Genomic DNA, 19,319 nt, shown 5'->3' with positions numbered 1-19,319 from the left:
GACTTATTTTATATAGTTAGGCATTTTCTGAATCCCAGCCATTGGTCCATGGATGTTCCCCTTTTTTTTGATTTGAGGTATAACAGATGCTATCAAATGTGGCTTACTCCAGTTTTTCTCTTCTTAATAAGCACGCTGCTAATATTTCTACTGCCTTGTAGGCCTGACTATTAGCAAACTGGGTCTAGGCTCTGCAGTTTGTACTGGCCTTGTAGGCCTGACTATTAGCAAACTGGGTCTAGGCTCTGCAGTTCGTACTGAGGCTGTGCAGCAGTCACCTTCACCTCTTCCCACCCCAAATACACAACTGCTGAACACAAAGTACGCAGTAAACTCTGATAGAAATACAGGAATTTGGAAGAAGAAAGGATTGCATGCAGAGAAATGGAGTGGGGTTTATATGATGGCTTTTTTTGAATGTTCAAAACACTTCATTTGCTGTTCCAGAGAGGCTGACAGTGGCTTAGTCTAACTCTGTCCTGCAAACTATAAATGTGTGATAGGATAGCTAAATAATCTCTTTTGTTTAATTTTAATTATTGCCAAATAGTTGGCTATTTTGGGTCTTGGTTAAGCTTCTGAATTATCGCCTCTGCCCTCTGTTGAGCATTTTAGCACTTTGCTATTGTTTAAGTATTAGTGGGTTCTATTTCCTCCATAGTTGGCCATGAAAAATAATTTTTTATTATTAACTTTTATAGGATGTGTAAAGTAATAATGAACATTTGTGTATTACCATGCAGTCTGGATATAGTGTATTAACAAAGGTTTTTAGATTTTCAAGTTTGAATTTTTACTATTCCATTAAACTTTTTTTTTTTTTTTTTTGGTTCCAAGAAGTTTATAGAGATAGCAATCAGGTGAACATATTTCATGTAAACCTTTGGCAAAACCATGCCCTTGTGGAATATACATTACTTCATTGTAAGGAGGCAGTTAGCTGAGCAGCATAAACCAAATGTAGCATTTCATAATGGGAGAATCAGAGCCACCACTTAAAAGGATACTTCCCGCCTAAAAACTGTGCCAGGTATGTTAGACTCCTCATTTAATCCTCCCAATCTTCTGAGTTAAGGCATATTCCCTTTTTACAGACAATAAAATCGAAGCTCAAAGAAGTTAAGTAACTTGTTCAGGTTTACCCTGTCAGCGAGTGGTAGAGCCTGGTGTGTCTGTGAACTTAGGAAAAGATTTCATAGAGCTTTATTGAGAATGTTGGTAGCACTGGCCAGGCAGAATGACCAGTCCCGCCAACATGGCCTGTTTCCTATACAGTGCCAGAGCTTTTTAGCCCTTCTATCTGTGACACCTCCCTTGTGATGAGCCACAGCATCTTAGTCTGACTTCATGCCAAAAGGAGTCATGGGATTTCACCACCTCTACCTCATGAACTAATAAGGCACCTGTTGTGTTACTCAGCAGGAAACTGTTTGCATCTTGGGATAGATGTTTTGTTGTGTGGAACTGTCTTAGGCATTGCAGCATGTCTCAGCGTCCCTGACCTGTGGAGTAATAAAAGCCAGAGGCACAACTACCTCCCTTCATTGGAATACTAGAGATGCTTCCAGACTTTTCTGCATGCCCCAAGGTTACAACTGCTGAAGGTGAAAATGGAAGACACTCTGCTTTTGAGTATATCTTCCCTACCCCAAAAAACTCAAACCTGTATCTTTCCTTACTTGCCTGGTGTATTAGCCACTCCAAGAACCACTCCCCAATTCTCTTTGACTAGAGGCCTCCACCACTGAACTGGCTGATGAGCTGAAACAAGACAGCTAAACCTGTGGAGTCTCAGTTTCACCCGTAGAATAGGGACGAAGTTTCCTTAGCCCAGAGCAGTAAGCTCAAGGGTAGAGGCAAGTGTTCTTTCCTGAGCGTCCCCTAGTTCCTCTCCCTTTCCTCGTGGCTCAGAGAACATGGGCAGATCATTGCCTAATTTACTTGCCAAGAGGTTAAGGAACAAGGATCTATAAAGAAATGAAGTCAGCAGGGAGAGGTTGAGTCCCAGCTCCAGTATAATTATCTTAGATGGCACAAATGGAGAAGCAGGTGTCAGTCCCCTGGCAGGATACATAGGTGGCATTCCAGTTTTGTAAAGGAGAATTTTCTTCACGTTGGTTTTTAACACCATTTGGTCCTATTAAATGTGAAATACAGGTCTTGGCTATTTTGGATTATCTTGTACATTAAGATCCCTCAAGATTTTATAGAAGATAGTTCCATTAAGCACAAAATTTTTAGAACAAATAAAACCGACTCAGTTTCTGACCTCTGAAAGTTTATTCTGCAAATCAAGATCTTTTCATAATTGTGATGGTGTTTTAACCACTTTGAGACTGTTCCAGAGCTGTGGGCCACACGGTGGTATTAAAACTGGGGAAGCAGCAGGGGGTTTAGACACTGCAGAGGTAGCGACTTGTAGCCAGACAGCCAAAGCATATAGTTTGCCTTGGTTCTGAGATTCTGTCATGTAAAATGAAGACCACGGCCCCTGTCTGCTTGGCCTGGGATAGAAGCTAAGGCTGTTCCTCTGTCCAGGGCTTCTCGGCTTTACCTTTCAAGGTCAGAATTCCATTGGCTGGAGGAGGGGAGTGGGCTCTACCCAACATCCAGGTTTAATCGGAGCCTCTGCACCTACCAGGAGAAATAAACACCTTTTCTCCAAATACCAGATTTCTTTTGACCCACTGACCCTGGTTTCTTTTCGTCTTTAAACTTTTATACTCTAAACACTCCATAAAGCACGTACCAGCAAGAGGTTGTCTGGTTCAAGAAGCCGCTGAGTGAACATGCCCTCCTTGGTGGTAAAGGCTGTCACCCATGGATAATCCCACCCCTCGTGTCCCCTAGTTCTGACTCAGACGGGCCAAGTAAGTGGTGGTTGAATGAGTAAGTGCGCAAATACATGAGTCCACACCATTTTTTCCTGGGACTGGTGGCAAGACTTCCAAAGAGAAAACTGAAAGAAGGCATACACATACACATCTGCTCACAGAATTGAAGCTCACTTTGCAAAATTTTAGCAACACATAATAAAAGGAGCAACTCAAACATGAACTGAGTCCGAAGCAACTCCACTGAGAAATGCAACTTTCTCTCTGGGCTAGTTGGGCTCCTGGATACCGTGGTCCAGCCTTTTGGCACAATTTGCTCCATAGCCCTGTAATCACAGATCTGCTTCTCTGCCCTTGGCCCTATGGCTCACACCCAGAGGTCTCTTCACATCTTTTCCCAGCCTTTTAGCTTTCAGAGGTTCTCATCATAGTTAGGAATCTGTTTCCAGAAGCAAACATGTGGACTGATGCGTTGTAAAAATGAGCAATACTACCAAAGAAGACAACCCCAAATGAGGCTGGGCAGTCCCCGTCCCCAGCAGTAGTCAAGAAGGGCTTCAATTCAGGGCTCTTGGGTGGCTCAGCTGGGTAAGTGTATGACTCTTGCTAACTCTGGTCTTGATCTTGGGGTCGTGAGTTCAGGCCCCATGTTGGGCTCCACACTGGGCATGGAGCCTTAATAAGAATTTGGGGGGAAAAATTTTTTTTTAAGGCTTGGTTCCTTGTCCAGAAACAGCACTCACCCCACACCCCAGAGGAATTGCCTGGTCCAAAAGATGGAGAAGATGAGCAACAAAGTGACACTGAGGATAACAGCCATCAGGTAAGCAAAGATCCGGAACTGAGGGTTGCGGAAACACTCCCTCAGGGAGTAGTGGCTGGGGATGGGAATGGGCAGAGACCTGGTGGTAGGGCCCATGTCCGGGGGGGGCCCCGTTTGGCTCCCAGGCTCAGGGCCTAGATCAAGTGTATAGACCCGGGGCTGGCGCAGGAAGTAGCGGCTCTTGGGCTGGTCCTTGAGACAGAGCTGGTGGCCTTCCAGGATGACATGGTGGGGCTCCAGGCGAAGCAGAGTGAGCACGGCAGTGTCCGTGGGCAAGTCCGTGACCGGCTGCCCAGAGGCCAGCACAGTGGGCTGGCGACAGAGCGGACACAGCAGCCGCCGCCGGGCTGGAGTCACCAGGCTGAGGTGGGCCAGGCATTCCACACAGAAGGAGTGACAACAGTCCAGCACTTTGGGGGTATGAAATGTGTTGTTGAAGGGGTTCCAGCAGACAGGGCACTCAGGCTCCTGGCCCTGCCCCTCCGCCATCCTCAGATGAGACGTTGGGAGGCCTGGCAGGAATGTCCTGGCAGAAAGGGAGAAGGAGCAAAGGGATACCTGTTGAATTTCATCCTTGTGCTTGGTCCCAGACTAAGTGTTCTGTGCCTTGTTGAAACATACTGTCACCCACATTTCACAGATGAAAAACTTAGATTCAAAAGATGCACCAGCTTGTTCCAGAGCACCCATTTCCTAAGCTGTAAAGTCTGGTGCTCAGTCAACATGCCCCCCCCCAAACAGGGAAAAGTCCTGAGTCACCCCACCATTAGTGAATTGCCACTGGAGGGGATTGCACCCCCACTTGGGAAGTGGAAAAAAGTGCTCCTTTGCTCCATGTGACTGCCCTTGACTTCTCAGACTCCAAGGAGAGGGAGGAGAACCCGTCAGTGGTTTGTATTATAAGACAAATACTTCCTTCCCTGCTGCCTCAAGTCCCTGAGTAGTGCAGAGATGGCCTTTGTGAATTCCCTGGTCTGTCCCTCCCACTGGGCTACAGGACCAACCCTCCAGAGCCCATATGCCCAGTTTTTGTGCAGGGACACCGCACTGGCCCAGCAGGGGGACCCTGCCAAAGCTTTTCTCCTTGACCTGGAAGCTTAGGCTCCCTTGCCCAGGTCCTCCGATCAGCCCTTCCAGAACCTCCTAATACCTGGACTCCCCTGGCTCCTCCTCCCTCCCTCTGTTCCCCAAAACCCTAGTGCACTCACCTGGGCTTCCTTGATACTAGGGTGGTCAGGCAGACTATCTGAAGGACCCGAGGCTCCAGTCTTTCCCTCTCCCAAATCCACACTGCTTTGGGAGACTGCCTTCTCTCCACCAGCCACCAACCCCGGGGCCCGTCTCCATGGCAGCACACACGCAGCACCTGGAGGTGCCAGGTGGCCCGGGCTGCAGCCTCTTGAGCGCATCTGCCTATGGCACAGGCCACAAAGCTGCCTGGGTGGCAGGGGCGGGGAGGTGGGGGAGCAGAGTTCCCCCAGGGTGTGGGGAACAACCAACCGTGGAAGCCAAACATCTGCAAGATCGTGGGCGGTCTCTTCAAGACCTTGAAGGTCTCCATGGCCTGGGAAGGGAGGGGTGGCAATTTCCTTTTTCTAGATTGTGGAGAGGGTAAGTGAGCCTCTGGGCTCTCCTGGGCCCTCATTTCTTTTCTAAAATGGCTAAAACCTCCTCCTCACACAGAGGCTGCCCACCCTGCACTTGGGGGTGGCTGCGAACTTGATGGCTACACAGCCTAAAATCTCTGCACCTCAGACTCAGCAAATTTTGTTTATTTCTAAGTAACATCTACACCCGACGTGGGGCTCAAACTTGTGATCCAGAGATCAAGAGTTGCATGGTCCTCCGACTGATCCAGCCAGGTACCCAACCTTTCTGATAATTTAATGTGCCCAAGTAGCTGTAACCACAGCAATCTTGCTGCCATCTTTGTTCTTGGAACACAGCCTGGCAGGCAGTGACCGCTGATGTCTTAGAATCCAAAGGCTGGCCATCTCACCACCCTTGGGGACTTAAAAGAGGGAGTCAGGAAGGAGGAGAGCTCCAGCCCCACTTCCCCATTTCACCCAGAAACACCTAGCTTTTCTCCTGTCAATCACTTGAATAAGTTGAAGAGTTGAGCTGCCAAGGGGGGACCAAAAAAAGTCGAAAAATCACTTCTCCATCCTAACCACTCACATTGCAGATGGGAGTGGAGTGGAAGCCAAGAAGTGACTTTCACCCAAGGTCCCCCAGCTAGGCAGTGGTGTCTCCTGCTGGATGTGTGCTAATCACCACACACTTAAGTGTTTGCACCTATCAGGAGATTCCCCGAGCCGTGAGTCTCTCGTAGGAATCCAGGAAGCGTGCAGGGAGTTTGGGGGAACCAAGTCTCCCTGGTGCGCCTCCTAAGGCGCCATCCATCCACTCAGTTGAAACCTGAAGCAAAACCCGCTGACACTCTCCTGCCCGCCCATGGCTTCCTGGTTTTCTTCTAGACTTCTGTCACTGTTCCATGTAGGGAAGACGAAGCAAAGGTATGCAGAAGGAGGATGGAACAGCTCTGGCCAAAGCTGGGCGAGTTTACCAGGGATCCTTAACTACGAGCGCCTTCTGTAGACCACGCAGTCATTGTACAGTTACTAAGGTATTGAACGCCCACTGCATGCCAGGAGTTGTGCTAGGCACTGGGTAAATAATGGTGGACCAAAGAGACACGACTTTGACCTCATGACATTTAGAGTGTAATGAGGGAAAAAGACATCTAATGAGCAGTGGGCAGTTAATATGTAATGCGTGCTACAAAGGACAGAAAGGAAAATGGGCTTAGGGTTAGGAAACCACCAGGGAGGGTTGCAGCAGGGCAGGTTTCTGAAAGCTATGTCTGCAGGAGGACAAGAAACCAGCCACACAGCCTAGAGGGAAGGACATTCCAGGCTAAGGGAACAACAGGTACCAAAGCCCCAAGGTGAAAAAAGGCTCTGCCCGATTCAGGAAGTGAAAGAACCCTGAGGTTTGGTGGGTGGGGCTGGAGCCGGAAGGTGGCTCAGGAGACAAAGCCAGGGAGGGTGGAGGCAGGCCTGGAAGCTGGGGAACAAATCTGGATTTAATTCTAGGGGTTAGTGGGGGGGTCCCTCATCACCATTCCTTTTTTTTTTTTTTTTAATATTCCATTTTAAAAACATCATTCCAGGAGTGTTTGGTTGGCTCAGTCAGGTAGCACTAGAGTGGCTCTTGATCTCCGGGTTGTGGGTTCGGACCCCATGTTGGGTATAGAGATTGTTTAAAAATAAAATTTTAAATAATAATAACACCATTCCAGCTATAGAACAGAGAACAGACTAAAAGGGACAGAGTGAAAATAAAAGACTGTGAGGGGCTTTAACATTCAGGCTGGAATGGCGGTGCTTGACTTAGACCAGGCCATGGCAGAGAAGATCAAAGGGATGGAATACAAACCATCTTTGGAGGGGCAGGGGGTGGCTCAGTGGGTTAAGCCTCTGCCTTCGGCTCAGGTCATGATCCCAGGGTCCTGGGATCGAGCCCTGCATCAGGCTCTCTGCTGAGCAGAGAGCCTGCTTCCTCCTCTTCCTCCTCTTTCTCTCTCTCTCTCTGCCTACTTGTGATCTCTGTCTGCCAGATAAATAAATAAAATCTTTAAAAAAAAAAAAAAGACATCTTTAGAGATTAAATCAAAAGCACTTCCCAAAAAGCAGTGAATAACATAGATTCTAGAACCATGTTTTTGAGGCTCATGACCCCAGATGCACTACTTGTTGTGGCTGTGATCCCAGTTGAATTGCTTAACCTGTTGTGCCTGTGAGGTCTGTTGAAAAGGAAAGTAGCATGTCTGAAGGTAAAGCTCTTAGGAGTCTGGCACCCAGCAAAGACTACCCATGAGATGGCTGTCGCTATTCCTGCAAACAGATTTGAGAGGGAGAAGGATCGAGGTTGACTTTGAAGCCATGAAAAAGGTTTCTGTGTTGAGCTTTGAGGATCTCTGAATTCCAGAGTGTGTCCAAAGCAGACCTTTAGTACTTATCACAAGACTTGAAAGGTAATAAACTTGATCCAGCAGGGCCCCAACTGGGAATCTGTCCCATGGAAATAATCAAGGACTTGTGCAAAGGCTTGATTGTAGGAACACCCGTAGAAGCACGGCTCTAACAGTAAGGTGTGGAAAACTACATACTCCTTCAATAGTGGAACATTAATTAAAGAGATTCTGCTCCAACCACGTAAAGAGACATTCTGCAGCCTTTAAAATGATGTGATAAGGGGCACCTGGGTGACACAGTTGACTGAGCCTCCAACTCTTGGTTTTGGCTCAGGTCATGATCTCAGGGTCGTGAGACTGAGCCCCATGTAGGGCTCCGTGCTCAGCAGGGCGTCTGCTTGAGATTCTCCTACCTCTGCCCCTCCCCTTTCCTCTCTCTCAAATCTTTTTTTTTTTAATGATGTGATAAAACATCTATTAATGTGGAAATATGTTTGTGATATGCAAGTAAGTAAAAAGAACCAGTAGTAAAACCATATCACGATACTATTCAATTATCCAGTATATGTGTGTCTGGGAAAAATGTCTGGAAAAACAAACACCAAAGTGTCAACAGTGGTTATCTCTGGGAGTAAGATTATAGGTGGGGTTTTTTGTTTGATTGTTTTAAATTCTCTTATCTGAAAATCCTCTAACTTTACTATAGTATGACAAGCTTGCTTTACCACCCTTAAAGACCTCCCCTTCCCCCCCCAAAAAAGACTTCATTTATGAAGTTCCATGGCCGAAGCTGTAAAGGGCCATTCAAGAGGAGGAATAATCAGGCGTCTCAGCACCTGGGCCCGTATCTTCCAGGGTCCCCACAGACAGCCTCGGATGTCTGGAGTCCAGCCTCTCAGGACAGACTCTGACCAGGTATCCTCCTGCCACTGCCCCCTGCATGCCCTCCATATTGCTGTAAATCCTAGACACCACCCCAGAGGCATCACCTCAGTCTGGGATGAAGTCAGCCAAATAGTACCTGTAGCATCGCCCCAAAGTGTTGACCCTCAAGAGGAGAGAGATGAAGAACTAGCATTCTTTAAAAAGATTTATTTATTTGAGAGAGCGAGTGGGCAGAGGGAGAGAGAGAGTCCCAAGCCGACTCCACGCTGAGCACGGAGCCCAACGTGGGGCTCGATTCCACAATCCTGAGATCATGACCTGAGCTGAAACCAAGATCCAGTGACCCAACTGACTGAGCCCCCTCTCCCAGGTGCCCCAAGAGCTAGCATTTTTACAGGACTTCACAGTTTACAAAGGGCCCCCGGTCCTGGCTAGGATCTAAGTGAGGCAGCTCACATCTATATTTGGTGATTCCCTTTTACAGTATTTTCCCATCTGCATAATGCCATTTGGCACCCCCCACCAATTATTTATTTATTTAATTTATGGCATTGTTGTTTTTAAGTAATCTGCACACCCAGTGTGGGGCTTGAACTCACAACCCTGAGTTCAAGAGTCACATGCTTGGGGCGCCTGGGTGGCTCAGTTAGTTAAGCATCTATCTACCTACAGTTCAGGTTATGATCCCGGGGTTCCGGGATCAAACCCCACATTGGGCTCCCTGCTCAGCAGAGAGCCTGCTTCTCCCTCTCCTGTTCCCCCTGCTTGTGCTTTCTCTGTCAAGTAAATAAAAAAAAAAAAAATCTTTAAAAAAATGTCACGTGCTTTACCAACTGAGCCAGTCACGTGCCCTGAGACCTTCTGATTCCTTAAAACCACCCTGTGAAGGAAGCAGGATAGGGAGGTGAAAGTATGCAGGCTTTGGAAACACAGTTAACTTGCTTTGCATCTTAGATAAATGGCTTATGTTCTCTGTGCTTCATTTTTCTTTGTAAAATAGGCTAAAAATCCCACCTCAGAGGCTTGCTGTAAGGAAGGGATAGTATCTGTAATGTGCCCAGCAAAGCCCAGCAGGTGCTCAGTACACAGCATGATAGTTTTATACCCATTTTATAGATGGGGACACCAAGGCTCAGCATATGAAGTGCCTTGCTTAAGGCTTCACAGCTAATAAACAGCTAAGCTTGAAAGCTGATCCCAGTGTTCATGCTGTTGACAGCAGTGCCTCTCAGGACACTGGGGTCCTGTGTCCCACCCGTCTCCCAGTGGCCCTCTGTGGCTCCTTACCTGCTTCCTCAGAGTTTCCTCCTCCAGTCCCCAGGGTGGCTGTGCAGCATGTGCTCTGCGCTCTAACTCCTTTTGGCCTGATTTCCAGGCAGTTGTGGGCGGGTCTTCCTTGCCTGGGTCTTCTGGCAGCTCTTGGCCAGCTCCGTTTCAAGGTTTTCCTCTTCCTTCTGATGACTTGGGACTGTCTGTGCTCAGGAGGGACAGCGCAGGAGCTCTGGTTTCCTCCTCCTCCTGTGAGTCACTCTTGCTTCTCTCAAAGGAGGTCAAAGTCCCTCATCCTCGCAGACCTCTGTTTTGTATTGGGTTGGTTTCCTACCCTGTCTAACTGCACCGCCTTGACTCACAGTCTTACTTTGATGGAAGGCAGGGGCATCTCTGAGAATGCAAGAGGGAGCAGAAGATGGGCTGCATGGGCACACTTTGGGGGGAGGGCAAATAAATCCCTTACTTGCTTGGAGCTTTGGATTCCTTATCTGAGAAGGAGTAAGGAAAAGTTCCTGTGTTTCCGTGTTCCATACTGTGCTGGACACCGTGCTTCCAGGGACCGCGGGGAGCATTAACTGTAACAGATCACAAGTGTTTAGTGAAGCACGGACAACTGTCATCATTACTTTTAGTAGTGGTGGCAATTTTTTTCCCCTATCAGACTGACAAAAATTAAGCGTCTATTTATTTATTTAGAGAGCGCACGTGTAGGGCAGGGAAGCGGGAAAGGGAGAGAGAATCCCTAGTGGCTCTGCCCAGAGTGAGCCCAGTGGGCAGATGTGGGGCTGGATGGCACAACCCCGAGATGATGACCTGAGCCAACATCAAGGGGCAGATATCCAACCGACTGAGCCACTCAGGTGCCCCTAAAAGAAGTGGCTTTATATTCAAATGTGAGTTTCTCTAATCACAAATGAGGTTGAGCAATTACATATGTTCCTTTTGTACTTCTTTTCGGTGATTTGCCTGATCATGTCATCATAATAGCTGTAGTTAACATTTACTGCGTGCTACCGTGTACCAGGCACTGTGCTGTGATCTCTACAAGTCCTGTTTCATCTCATCAGATCAAGTTGATAAAATTATGATGCCAATTTTCAAGGGAGGGAACCGAGGGTTAGAGAAGTCAATTTGCTCATCTCCATTACTAGTGAATTAGGAGAGTCTGGATTCTGAGCAAGGACTTGGCGCGTCCCAGTTGTTCTATTTTTTAAAAATTTTACTTTTTAAATAATCTCTACACCCAACATGGGGCTCAAACCCACAACCCCGAGATTAAGAGTCCCATGCTCTACCGACTGAGCCAGCCAGGTGCCCCCAGATTATTTTAGAATACATAATATATTCAACACGTGAGCAGTTTGATTTTGCAGTGAAAATGTCCTCTCCTAGCCACCTCATTTCCCTGAAAATTAAGGCATTATGCTGTCAGCTTCTTGTATATCTTTCCAAAGATATTTTATGGATGCACAAACAAAACTCCTATGGCAAAACGTCTGGGTATTTCTTTTCTTCCTCTTTACGCAAATGTGTGCGTGATGTACACTGTTCTGCACCTTGCTTTGTTCACTGAACAGTGTACCTGAAATATTCTGTATTAGTACATAAAGAGCTTTTTCAGTTTTGTAATGATTGTATCATATTTCATTGAGGGAGCCATAAGTTACTTAACCGTTCCCTTATTGATCAAATCCCTTCATTTTCAATATATAAATATTAGTTGGAAAAATAAATGTCGAAATGACCGCGGGATCTAGATTAGTCTAGAATTGTGTGAAAATAAAGCTGTGGACTTCAGGAAGTTGCCAGTCCCTAAGGAAGATCTCTCTAAGCAATTCTCTTTCTGTGCTAGAGACAGAGGGACGCCTGGAGGCATGCCTGAAGTCCCAGCCTTTTTTTTTTTTTTTTTTCTTTGCCAGAGAGAGAGAGCACCAGCAGGCGTCAGGGAGGTGGGGGCACAGTGGCAGGCAGAGGGAGAAGCAGGCTTCATTCTGTTCCAGGGCACCAAGCTTCTAAAACCCTTGGGATTTCCTAAGTGATAAGAACAATAAAAGTGTCTTTTGTTAGGTGAATGTGGCAACTTGACCTAAGTTGCCAGGCCAACCAACCTTTTATTACAGGGTAGGGAATTTCAGTCCAGCCAGAACGCCCACTCTGTGGGAGTGGAGAGGGACTGGGGATTGAATTCAGTCACCAGTGGCCATAATTTAATCAATCATGCTGTAGTGAGGCTGCCATAAAAACTGAAAAGGATGGGGTTCACAGAGCTTCTGCACTGGCGAATGTTGGCAGTGCTGGGACGATGGCAGGCTTGGACAGGGCAGAGAAGCCGCACACCCCTTCCCACGTACCCGGCTTGCCCTACGCACCTCTCCTATCAGGCTGATAATCTGTAACCTTTATCATATACTTTATAATAAGCTGGTAAGTGTAAGTGAATGTTTTTTCTTAAAAATGCTTTTTAAGATTTTTTTTTTTAATTTATTTGACACACACACATACAAAGAAAAGCACGACCAGGGGGAGGGGCAGAGGGAGAAGCTGACTCCCAGCTGCACAGAAAACCTGATGCAGGACTGGATCCGAGGACCCAGGGATCATGACCTAAGCCGAAAGCAGACACTTAACCCACTGAGCCACCCAGGTGCCCCAGCCATGTTGGTAAATTAATCAAACCCAAGGAGTGGGTCGTGGGAACCTCTGATCTAGAGCCAGTTGGTGAGAAGTACAGGTGAAAACTTGGGCTTGTGATTGGTGCCTGATGTGTGTGTGGTGGTGGTGGTGAGGATGTCTTGTGGGACTGAGCCCGTAACCTGTGGCATCTGGTGTTCTCTCTAGCTAGGGAGTGAAGGAATTGAGTTGCTTGGTGGTGGTGAAAGATACACACGCACTGGAATTACGCTCACAATGAGAATGTACTTGTATCTTTTGGTTAAGTGAGGGTGTTCATTGACGTTTTAAGCAAAAAAAGATTGAAAAAACTCTAAAAGCCCAGCTACAGCACATCAGTTAAGTGGAGAACTACCTCATCATTTATTTATTTATTTATTTATTTATTTAAAGATTTTATTTATTTGACAGAGATCACAAGTAGACAGAGAGGCAGGCAGGCAGAGAGAGAGAGAGAGAGAGAGACAGAAGCAGGCTCCCTGCTGAGCAGAGAGGCCGATGCGGGACTCGATCCCAGGACCCTGAGATCATGACCTGAGCCGAAGGCAGCGGCTTAACCCACTGAGCCACCCAGGCGCCCCTACCTCATCATTTAAAATGGTGTTGCGGAAGAGCTTTTATTGACTTGAGAAAATGATCACAACATGCCATAAACAGGGGAGGGAAAGCAGTTTTAAAAATGGGGTGTGACGTGCAAGCCAGATTTTGTAAAACAACACAAAGGACCACGAGGCAAAACGTTGCATCTCTGGATGATAAGCTGGCTGGTATTGTCATTTTCTTTTCATTTATAGTATTCTAAATTTTTACCAATGAATATGTATTGTGGACTTTCATTAATAGGAAAATTCACTTGGAAAGTCAGTGTGAGTTTTCTGTGGCCAGGAAATCCAGAACTCAAAAAGGAAAGCCGCGAGGGCATGTAAGTGATCAGTCAGGATGTTGCAAGCATTGAAAGAATAACGAAATAAACCATGGCCCTGTTCCAGGCCACCGATCGTAGAGTGAGCAAATGCATTATCACAGTGTCCCCGGGTGGTCAAGGCTAGGAAGGATTTTACAAACAGTGGAAAATTTTTTCAGGAAGATGCCCAGGAGAGATAGTGAGGCATCTCAGGAATTTGAATTGAACTAATTTAGTTCCTGCTTGGGGGGATGAGGTCAGCCAACCGGAAAAGCACCTCATCTAAGCAGTACCTGGGAGCCGGGTGAGCGAGGAGTCATGAGACTTGGAGCCCCGCCAAGGTGTGGAGTGGAGGCACAGGGCGGCATGAACCCGTTAGGGAGGAAGAGGCAGCAGAAGGCAGTAGAAGGCCAGTGGAGGATGGAGAAAAGGCAGATTTTAGCCAGGTGACGACCAGTGTTCAGCAAGGGCCGAGGGCACATCTCCTTGTAGGGCAGCACGTTGTCAGTACTCAGAACCTTGCCTTAGGCCCGTCCAGAATTGAGGACAGTCGCAGCGGCTACGACATCACCTGCAGATTGTTCAGAATGCTGACTCCACACCTACTGTGTTTTAATTTGGATCTTTACAAGATCCTTAGAAGATTCGGGGACATGTGATAAGTATGATGAGTCCAAATTTAGGAGAAATATCCCCAGTATATGCTCCTTAGCTCATCGTAATTGCATGCATGATTTGTTACATTCAGCTTCATGAAGACTTCGCAAGGACATGAGTCCAGGAGGAAAGTGTCCTGGACAGACAGGGCTGGGTGAATCCCACCTGGGAACGGGCCTTCCCCTGCCTTTGCCTTAGGCAGCATCTGAATCTGTTTTCTAAGGTCACAATCCCTTTCACAAAACCTTTGTGCCCAGATGTGTTTCTGAATTCAGACTTTTCATATTTTAGGACAATGATATGGTGCATTTACCAATATATTAAGTAACTCTCCCAGTGGGATCTGAGTTAGCATGCTAGGATCAAATGTTTTAATATTCTGAAATTTATGATACTGAAATATTAAATATAATAAGGCCAGGTCAATTCTGGTGCCAAATTTAATGAAAAAATTTTGTTTTCAGAGGGCAGGGATTTTATATATTTTTTTTTATCTTTTATTTATTCGTTTATTTTTTAAAGTAGGCTCCATGCCCAATGCTCAAGCTCACAACCCTGAGATCCAGAGTCATGTGCTGTACCAACGGAGCCAGGCACGTGCCCCCAGAGTGCAGGGATTTTAGAATTGTGGATAAGCGTTATAAACTGTTTTATTATCTTGTGTTTAGAATGTATCAAACCATCAGAAACATTCAATGGTACCATCTCCCAGTTCTAGTTAACTTCAGACTTAGCAGGAACTGCAAGACTTAGCAAATCTTTCAACTATAAAATAGTTCTCATATTTCCTCAAGCAGGTCACACCTGGCTTTCTTATTCCCAGAACCCAGGGGTCTCTGTGAAGAGCAGTTGGATTTTGGTGAAGGGAAGAGTTGGTCCCAGCTAACAATGAGGTGAAATGTCACAGCAGTGGTGGGAACCCAGGGCCGCGAAGTCCGGGTCCTGTGCTTTCCTCCCGCTGTAGGCAGTGTGCACAGTGCGCATGCGCTCCTGGGCAGCGTCCCCCCGCCCCCACGTCCTCATGCAGAGGACAGGCTCCGGCTGGAGGCTGAAGATTAACACGCCCCCCACACGTTCCACCTGCTGTGTGTACAAACAGAACGGAGACTGGTCCGTTCTTTCCCCAGCTGGACTGTGAATGACACCTCTCATCTTTCCATCCCCCAGACTTTCAGCCACGTCAGGCTGGAGGTGATGGGTCCTCAGAAAGTCCTCCGTGTGAGTCCAGTCATCACACGTACTCTGAAGCCTTTCTCCAAGGAAGCCCAGCCAGGAAGACGGTGACAAAGAGTCTGCTGAAGGCTGTTGGGACAATGAAGGTCCAAGGAGTTTCTAGGAAAGTCTCAAAGGTCTTCTCCAAACTCCAGGGGAGAAGGCCCGCGGGCCAGGTTCCATCTCTGCTCTTGGAATGACGCCCTGCTGACGCTGACAGAGGGACCCTTGTGGGCCTTCGAGTGTCGAAATCCGGAAACCGGGGATGCCTGGCTGGCTCAGTCAGTGGAGCACAGGACTCCTGATCTTGGGTTTGTAAGTTCCAGCTCCACGTTGGGTATAGGGATTTTTCAAAAATAAAATACTAGGGGCACCTAGGTGGCTCGGTGGGTTGAGCCTCTGCCTTCGGCTTTGGGTCATGATCTCGGGGTCCTGGGATCGGGCCCCGCATGGCTCTCTGCTCGGCGGGGAGCCTGCTTCCTCCTCTCTCTGCCTGCCTCTTTGCTTACTTGTGATCTCTCTGTCAAATAAATAAATAAAATCTTTAAATAATAATAATAAAATAAATAAATAAAATAAAATACTAAAAAAAAAAAAAATCAGGAGGGGCACCTGGGTGGCTCAGTTGGTTAAGCATCTGCCTTTGACTCAGGTCATGAACCCGGGGTCCTGGGTCAAACCCCACATCAGACTCTCTGCTCAGTGGGGTGTCTGCTTCTCCCTCTGCCTCTCCCCCTGCTTGTGCTCTCTCTCTCTTCTTTCTCGCTCTGTCAAATAAATAAAATCTTTAAAAAATAATAAATAAACTTAAAAAAAAAAATCTGGAAACCAGAGGCCTCCTTCGTCTCCGGGGTCGCAAACATCATTTCTGTTCGTTTTCAGGCCGCATAGTCTCTCATTTTCGTCTGTGCTGCGGTCTGTGTCTGTGCGGTTTCCCTTCTCTTGTGGGAGTTTATTCTTTAACTCCTTTTGTAATACGTGTCCAATGTAAGAAAATGAAGAAACTGAGATGAACATAATCATCATGACATTTGGAAACAAAGCAAGGCGCTATTTTAGGGATTCTGCCTGAATCCTGTACCATTCCTGGTGACAGCTCTGTGGGGCGGTGCTATTATTGTATGATTCCTGTTCTGCAGATGAAGGTGTGAGACACAGAAGAATTAAGGCACTTGCCCTAGGAGCTGAGCAAAGAAGTGGCCACCTGGGGTTTGACCAGGCAGCGTGGTGTCGGAGTCCACACCCTTAACCACCACGCCTCTTTATAAGTACTTTTATTTTTATTTAAAGATTTTATTTATTCAACAGAGGGAGAGAGATCACAAGTAGGCAGAGAGGCAGGCAGAGAGAGGAGGGGAAGCAGGCTCCCTGCTGAGAAGAGAGCCCAATACTGGGGCTTGATCCCAGGACCCCGGGATCATGACCTGAGTGGAAGGCAGAGGCCTTACCCCACTGAGCCTCCCAGGCGCCCCTATAAATATTTTTAATGTAAATTTTTTTCTTTAATTACTATAAATACATGTGATATCAAACTGTTTGATGGCCTTTCTCCCATTTATCATGTTTTTTTTTTAAAGATTTTATTTACTTATTTGACAGAGAGAGATCACAAGTAGACCGAGAGGCAGGCAGAGAGAGAGAGGGAAGCAGGCTACCCGCCGAGCAGAGAGCCCGATGCGGGACTTGATCCCAGGACCCTGAGATCATGACCCAAGCCGAAGGCAGCGGCTTAACCACTGAGCCACCCAGGCGCCCCTCCCACTTATCATGTTTTGACATCATAAAATAGTCTTCTACAACCTCTCCTTCAAAATGAAAGTGTTCCTGCTTTTTTATTGTAAAAGTGATAAAGAAAATTTATGTATTTCCTTGTCTGTGCACAAAGCATCTCCTCAGGGTTACACTAGATGCTGGGAGCACTGGTTACCTCCGGAGGGAGCCAGATGGAAGGCAGACACAGAGGACAGGGAGACATTTTGTCCTATAAATTTCTGCACTCTTGACTGACTATGCGAATGTAGTGCCTATTTCCAAAAATAAGTAAGTTTTAAAAATAAGACTGATTCATCTTCATTGCAAAAAAAAAAAAAAAACCAGAAAGGCATAAAATAGGAAATAAATTCATCTTTAAAATTCAATACCCAGAGATAACACTGCTAACATTTTTTGCTCTATTTTTTCCAGACCTTTATCGATGAATATACAGACACATCCAGATTTATTTTTACCAAAATGGGATGATGCTGTGTGGTGCTGTACTATTACCTGTGTTATTCCCTTAGGGCAAAACATGGACAACATTTTAGTTTAGTTTAAGATTTTATTTATTTGACAGAGATAGATACGAGAGAGGGAACACAAGCAGGGGGAGTGGGAAAGGGAGAAGGAGCCTTCAAACTGAGCAGGGAGCCTGATGCTTGATCCCAGAACCCTGGGATAATGATCTGAGCCAAAGGCAGACAGACACTTAACAACTGAGCCATCCAGGTGCCCCGCAGCCTCATTTTAAATGTCTGCATGGTTGTTAAGTCATGTGAAGTTGGCCAGTTCCCAAAAGATTATTTCTGGATGAACTGAAAAAGGTCAGCACCTGGACATGCAGTGGTCTCTGACACCCATTCCCATCACCCCGAGCCTAGGTTTTTGAATTTGCTGTATTCCAGACCCTGGGGAGATCACATCTAGGAAAGGACTGGACGTTCTTTCTGTTCGTGATGTTTAACCGACGTCACTTATTCCATAGGTACAAATACTTTCTACCTGCCCCTGTCCCTCAGTCTTCATGAACCCCGCTGCCAAGACACCAGTGAAAGTAGAGGGCTCGGGCAGGAAGAACCAGTCAGCCTGTCCCAAGACCCGTGTGTCCCACCTGGACTGTGCCACATACCATGTGCTCTTTGGCAAGTCCCTTTCCTTCCCTGCAGGACAAAGGTAATAACCTGCACACTGCCTGTCTCACAGTGCTATTTTATTGGAAGACTCCAGTGAAATTATGATTGCAAAAGTAGTATGTAAGATATACAACACTGTATACATTCAAGCTTTTATTGTTCAATTGTGGCCTCTGAACCGGAGATGTCAAGAAGAAATGTAGACATCAAAACCAGTTGGTCCAGCTTCTAACACTGGCTAATGGAGCTAACAGTCCTGTGTACCTTCCAACACTCTACACACTCATCTTTCAAACTGAGGGTTGCAAAGCATAAGAACACAGTGTGGGCAAGTGTATAGAACAAGTGAGATCTGCCAGCTCCCCACCAGCGGCTGGGAATGGGAACTGAAACAACCTTTTTTTTTTTTTTTTTTTTTTTAAGATTTTATTTATTTATTTATTTGACAGACAGGGATCACAAGTAGGCAGAGAGGCAGGCAGAGAGAGATGAGGAAGCAGGCTCCCCGCTGAACAGAGAGCCTGATGCGGGGCTCAATCCCGGGACCCTGAGATCACGACCTGGGCCGAAGGCAGAGGCTTAATCCTGAGCCACCCAGGCACCCCTGAAACAACTCCTTTGAAGAAGAGCTGGTATCTACCCAGGCAGCCGCCCCTGGGGCCCAGAAAGGCCCTCTGCTGGTTATACAATGATCATAAAAGCATGCCTACATCACCACATGACACAGCGTTAGAATGTTCAAAGTAGCACTACTCGTTAAGACCTCCAAATTACCAACACCCTTATGCCCATCAGTAGTTAATGAATCATAACACTGGCCCGTGATCGAAGCTGTCCGGCCATGAGCTGGAGTTGTCATCAACTACATAGGACAGGCTGCCTCGATCCCACAGATGTGCTGAGCAAGAAAAGCCCGAGCCAGAATAAGAGCACATGATTCATTTCACTTAAACCTATTGCTGCATAACAGGCTACCCCAAAACTTAAGTGTCCTCAAGCACCAATTTGCTATTTTTCATGATGGTGTGCAGTTTCTCTTCTGATTTCATCGGCGGTGGCATTCAGCTGCACATTTGGCAGGCTCCGAAGGTGACCTTCATCAAACACCTGGCGCTGCTCAGTTCACCACGTGGCTGGGTCACCTCCCTGACAGGCAACAGCTTTCCAAGACAGTCCAAGGGAAGCCACAGGCCTG

The 19,319-nt window shown here is 46.8% G+C and overlaps 1 protein-coding gene and 1 non-coding gene across 3 annotated transcripts; both read right to left on the bottom strand.

Moving 5' to 3' along the window:
- Positions 1-154: 154 nt before the first annotated feature.
- On the bottom strand, positions 155-10,016 carry RNF183 (ring finger protein 183). 2 transcript variants are annotated; one of them, XM_059411030.1, is made up of 2 exons: positions 9,806-10,016; positions 155-4,183 (listed from the first exon to the last, which is right to left on the bottom strand). In XM_059411030.1, the coding sequence occupies exon 2, from the start codon at positions 4,144-4,146 to the stop codon at positions 3,574-3,576; it is 573 nt and encodes a 190-aa protein (XP_059267013.1). In that variant the 5' UTR covers positions 4,147-4,183; positions 9,806-10,016; the 3' UTR covers positions 155-3,573. The 2 variants fall into 2 exon arrangements, with proteins under 2 accessions (XP_059267013.1, XP_059267014.1); XM_059411031.1 differs by lacking the exon at positions 9,806-10,016 and adding an exon at positions 4,866-5,018.
- Positions 10,017-11,030: 1,014 nt separating this feature from the next.
- Positions 11,031-11,103, bottom strand: TRNAK-CUU (transfer RNA lysine (anticodon CUU)). The gene has a single exon. It is a non-coding gene; the product is annotated as a tRNA-Lys (tRNA).
- Between the last annotated feature and the right edge of the window lie 8,216 nt (positions 11,104-19,319).

This window comes from Mustela nigripes, chromosome 9, assembly GCF_022355385.1.
Source record: "Mustela nigripes isolate SB6536 chromosome 9, MUSNIG.SB6536, whole genome shotgun sequence".
Taxonomy (NCBI): Eukaryota; Metazoa; Chordata; class Mammalia; order Carnivora; family Mustelidae; genus Mustela; species Mustela nigripes.
This window is presented reverse-complemented; position numbering and strand designations above follow the sequence as displayed.

Bases quoted from the DNA above. Each gene is read 5' to 3' on its own strand.
- RNF183 (XM_059411030.1), bottom strand. From the start codon at position 4,146: ATGGCGGAGGGGCAGGGCCAGGAGCCTGAGTGCCCTGTCTGCTGGAAC.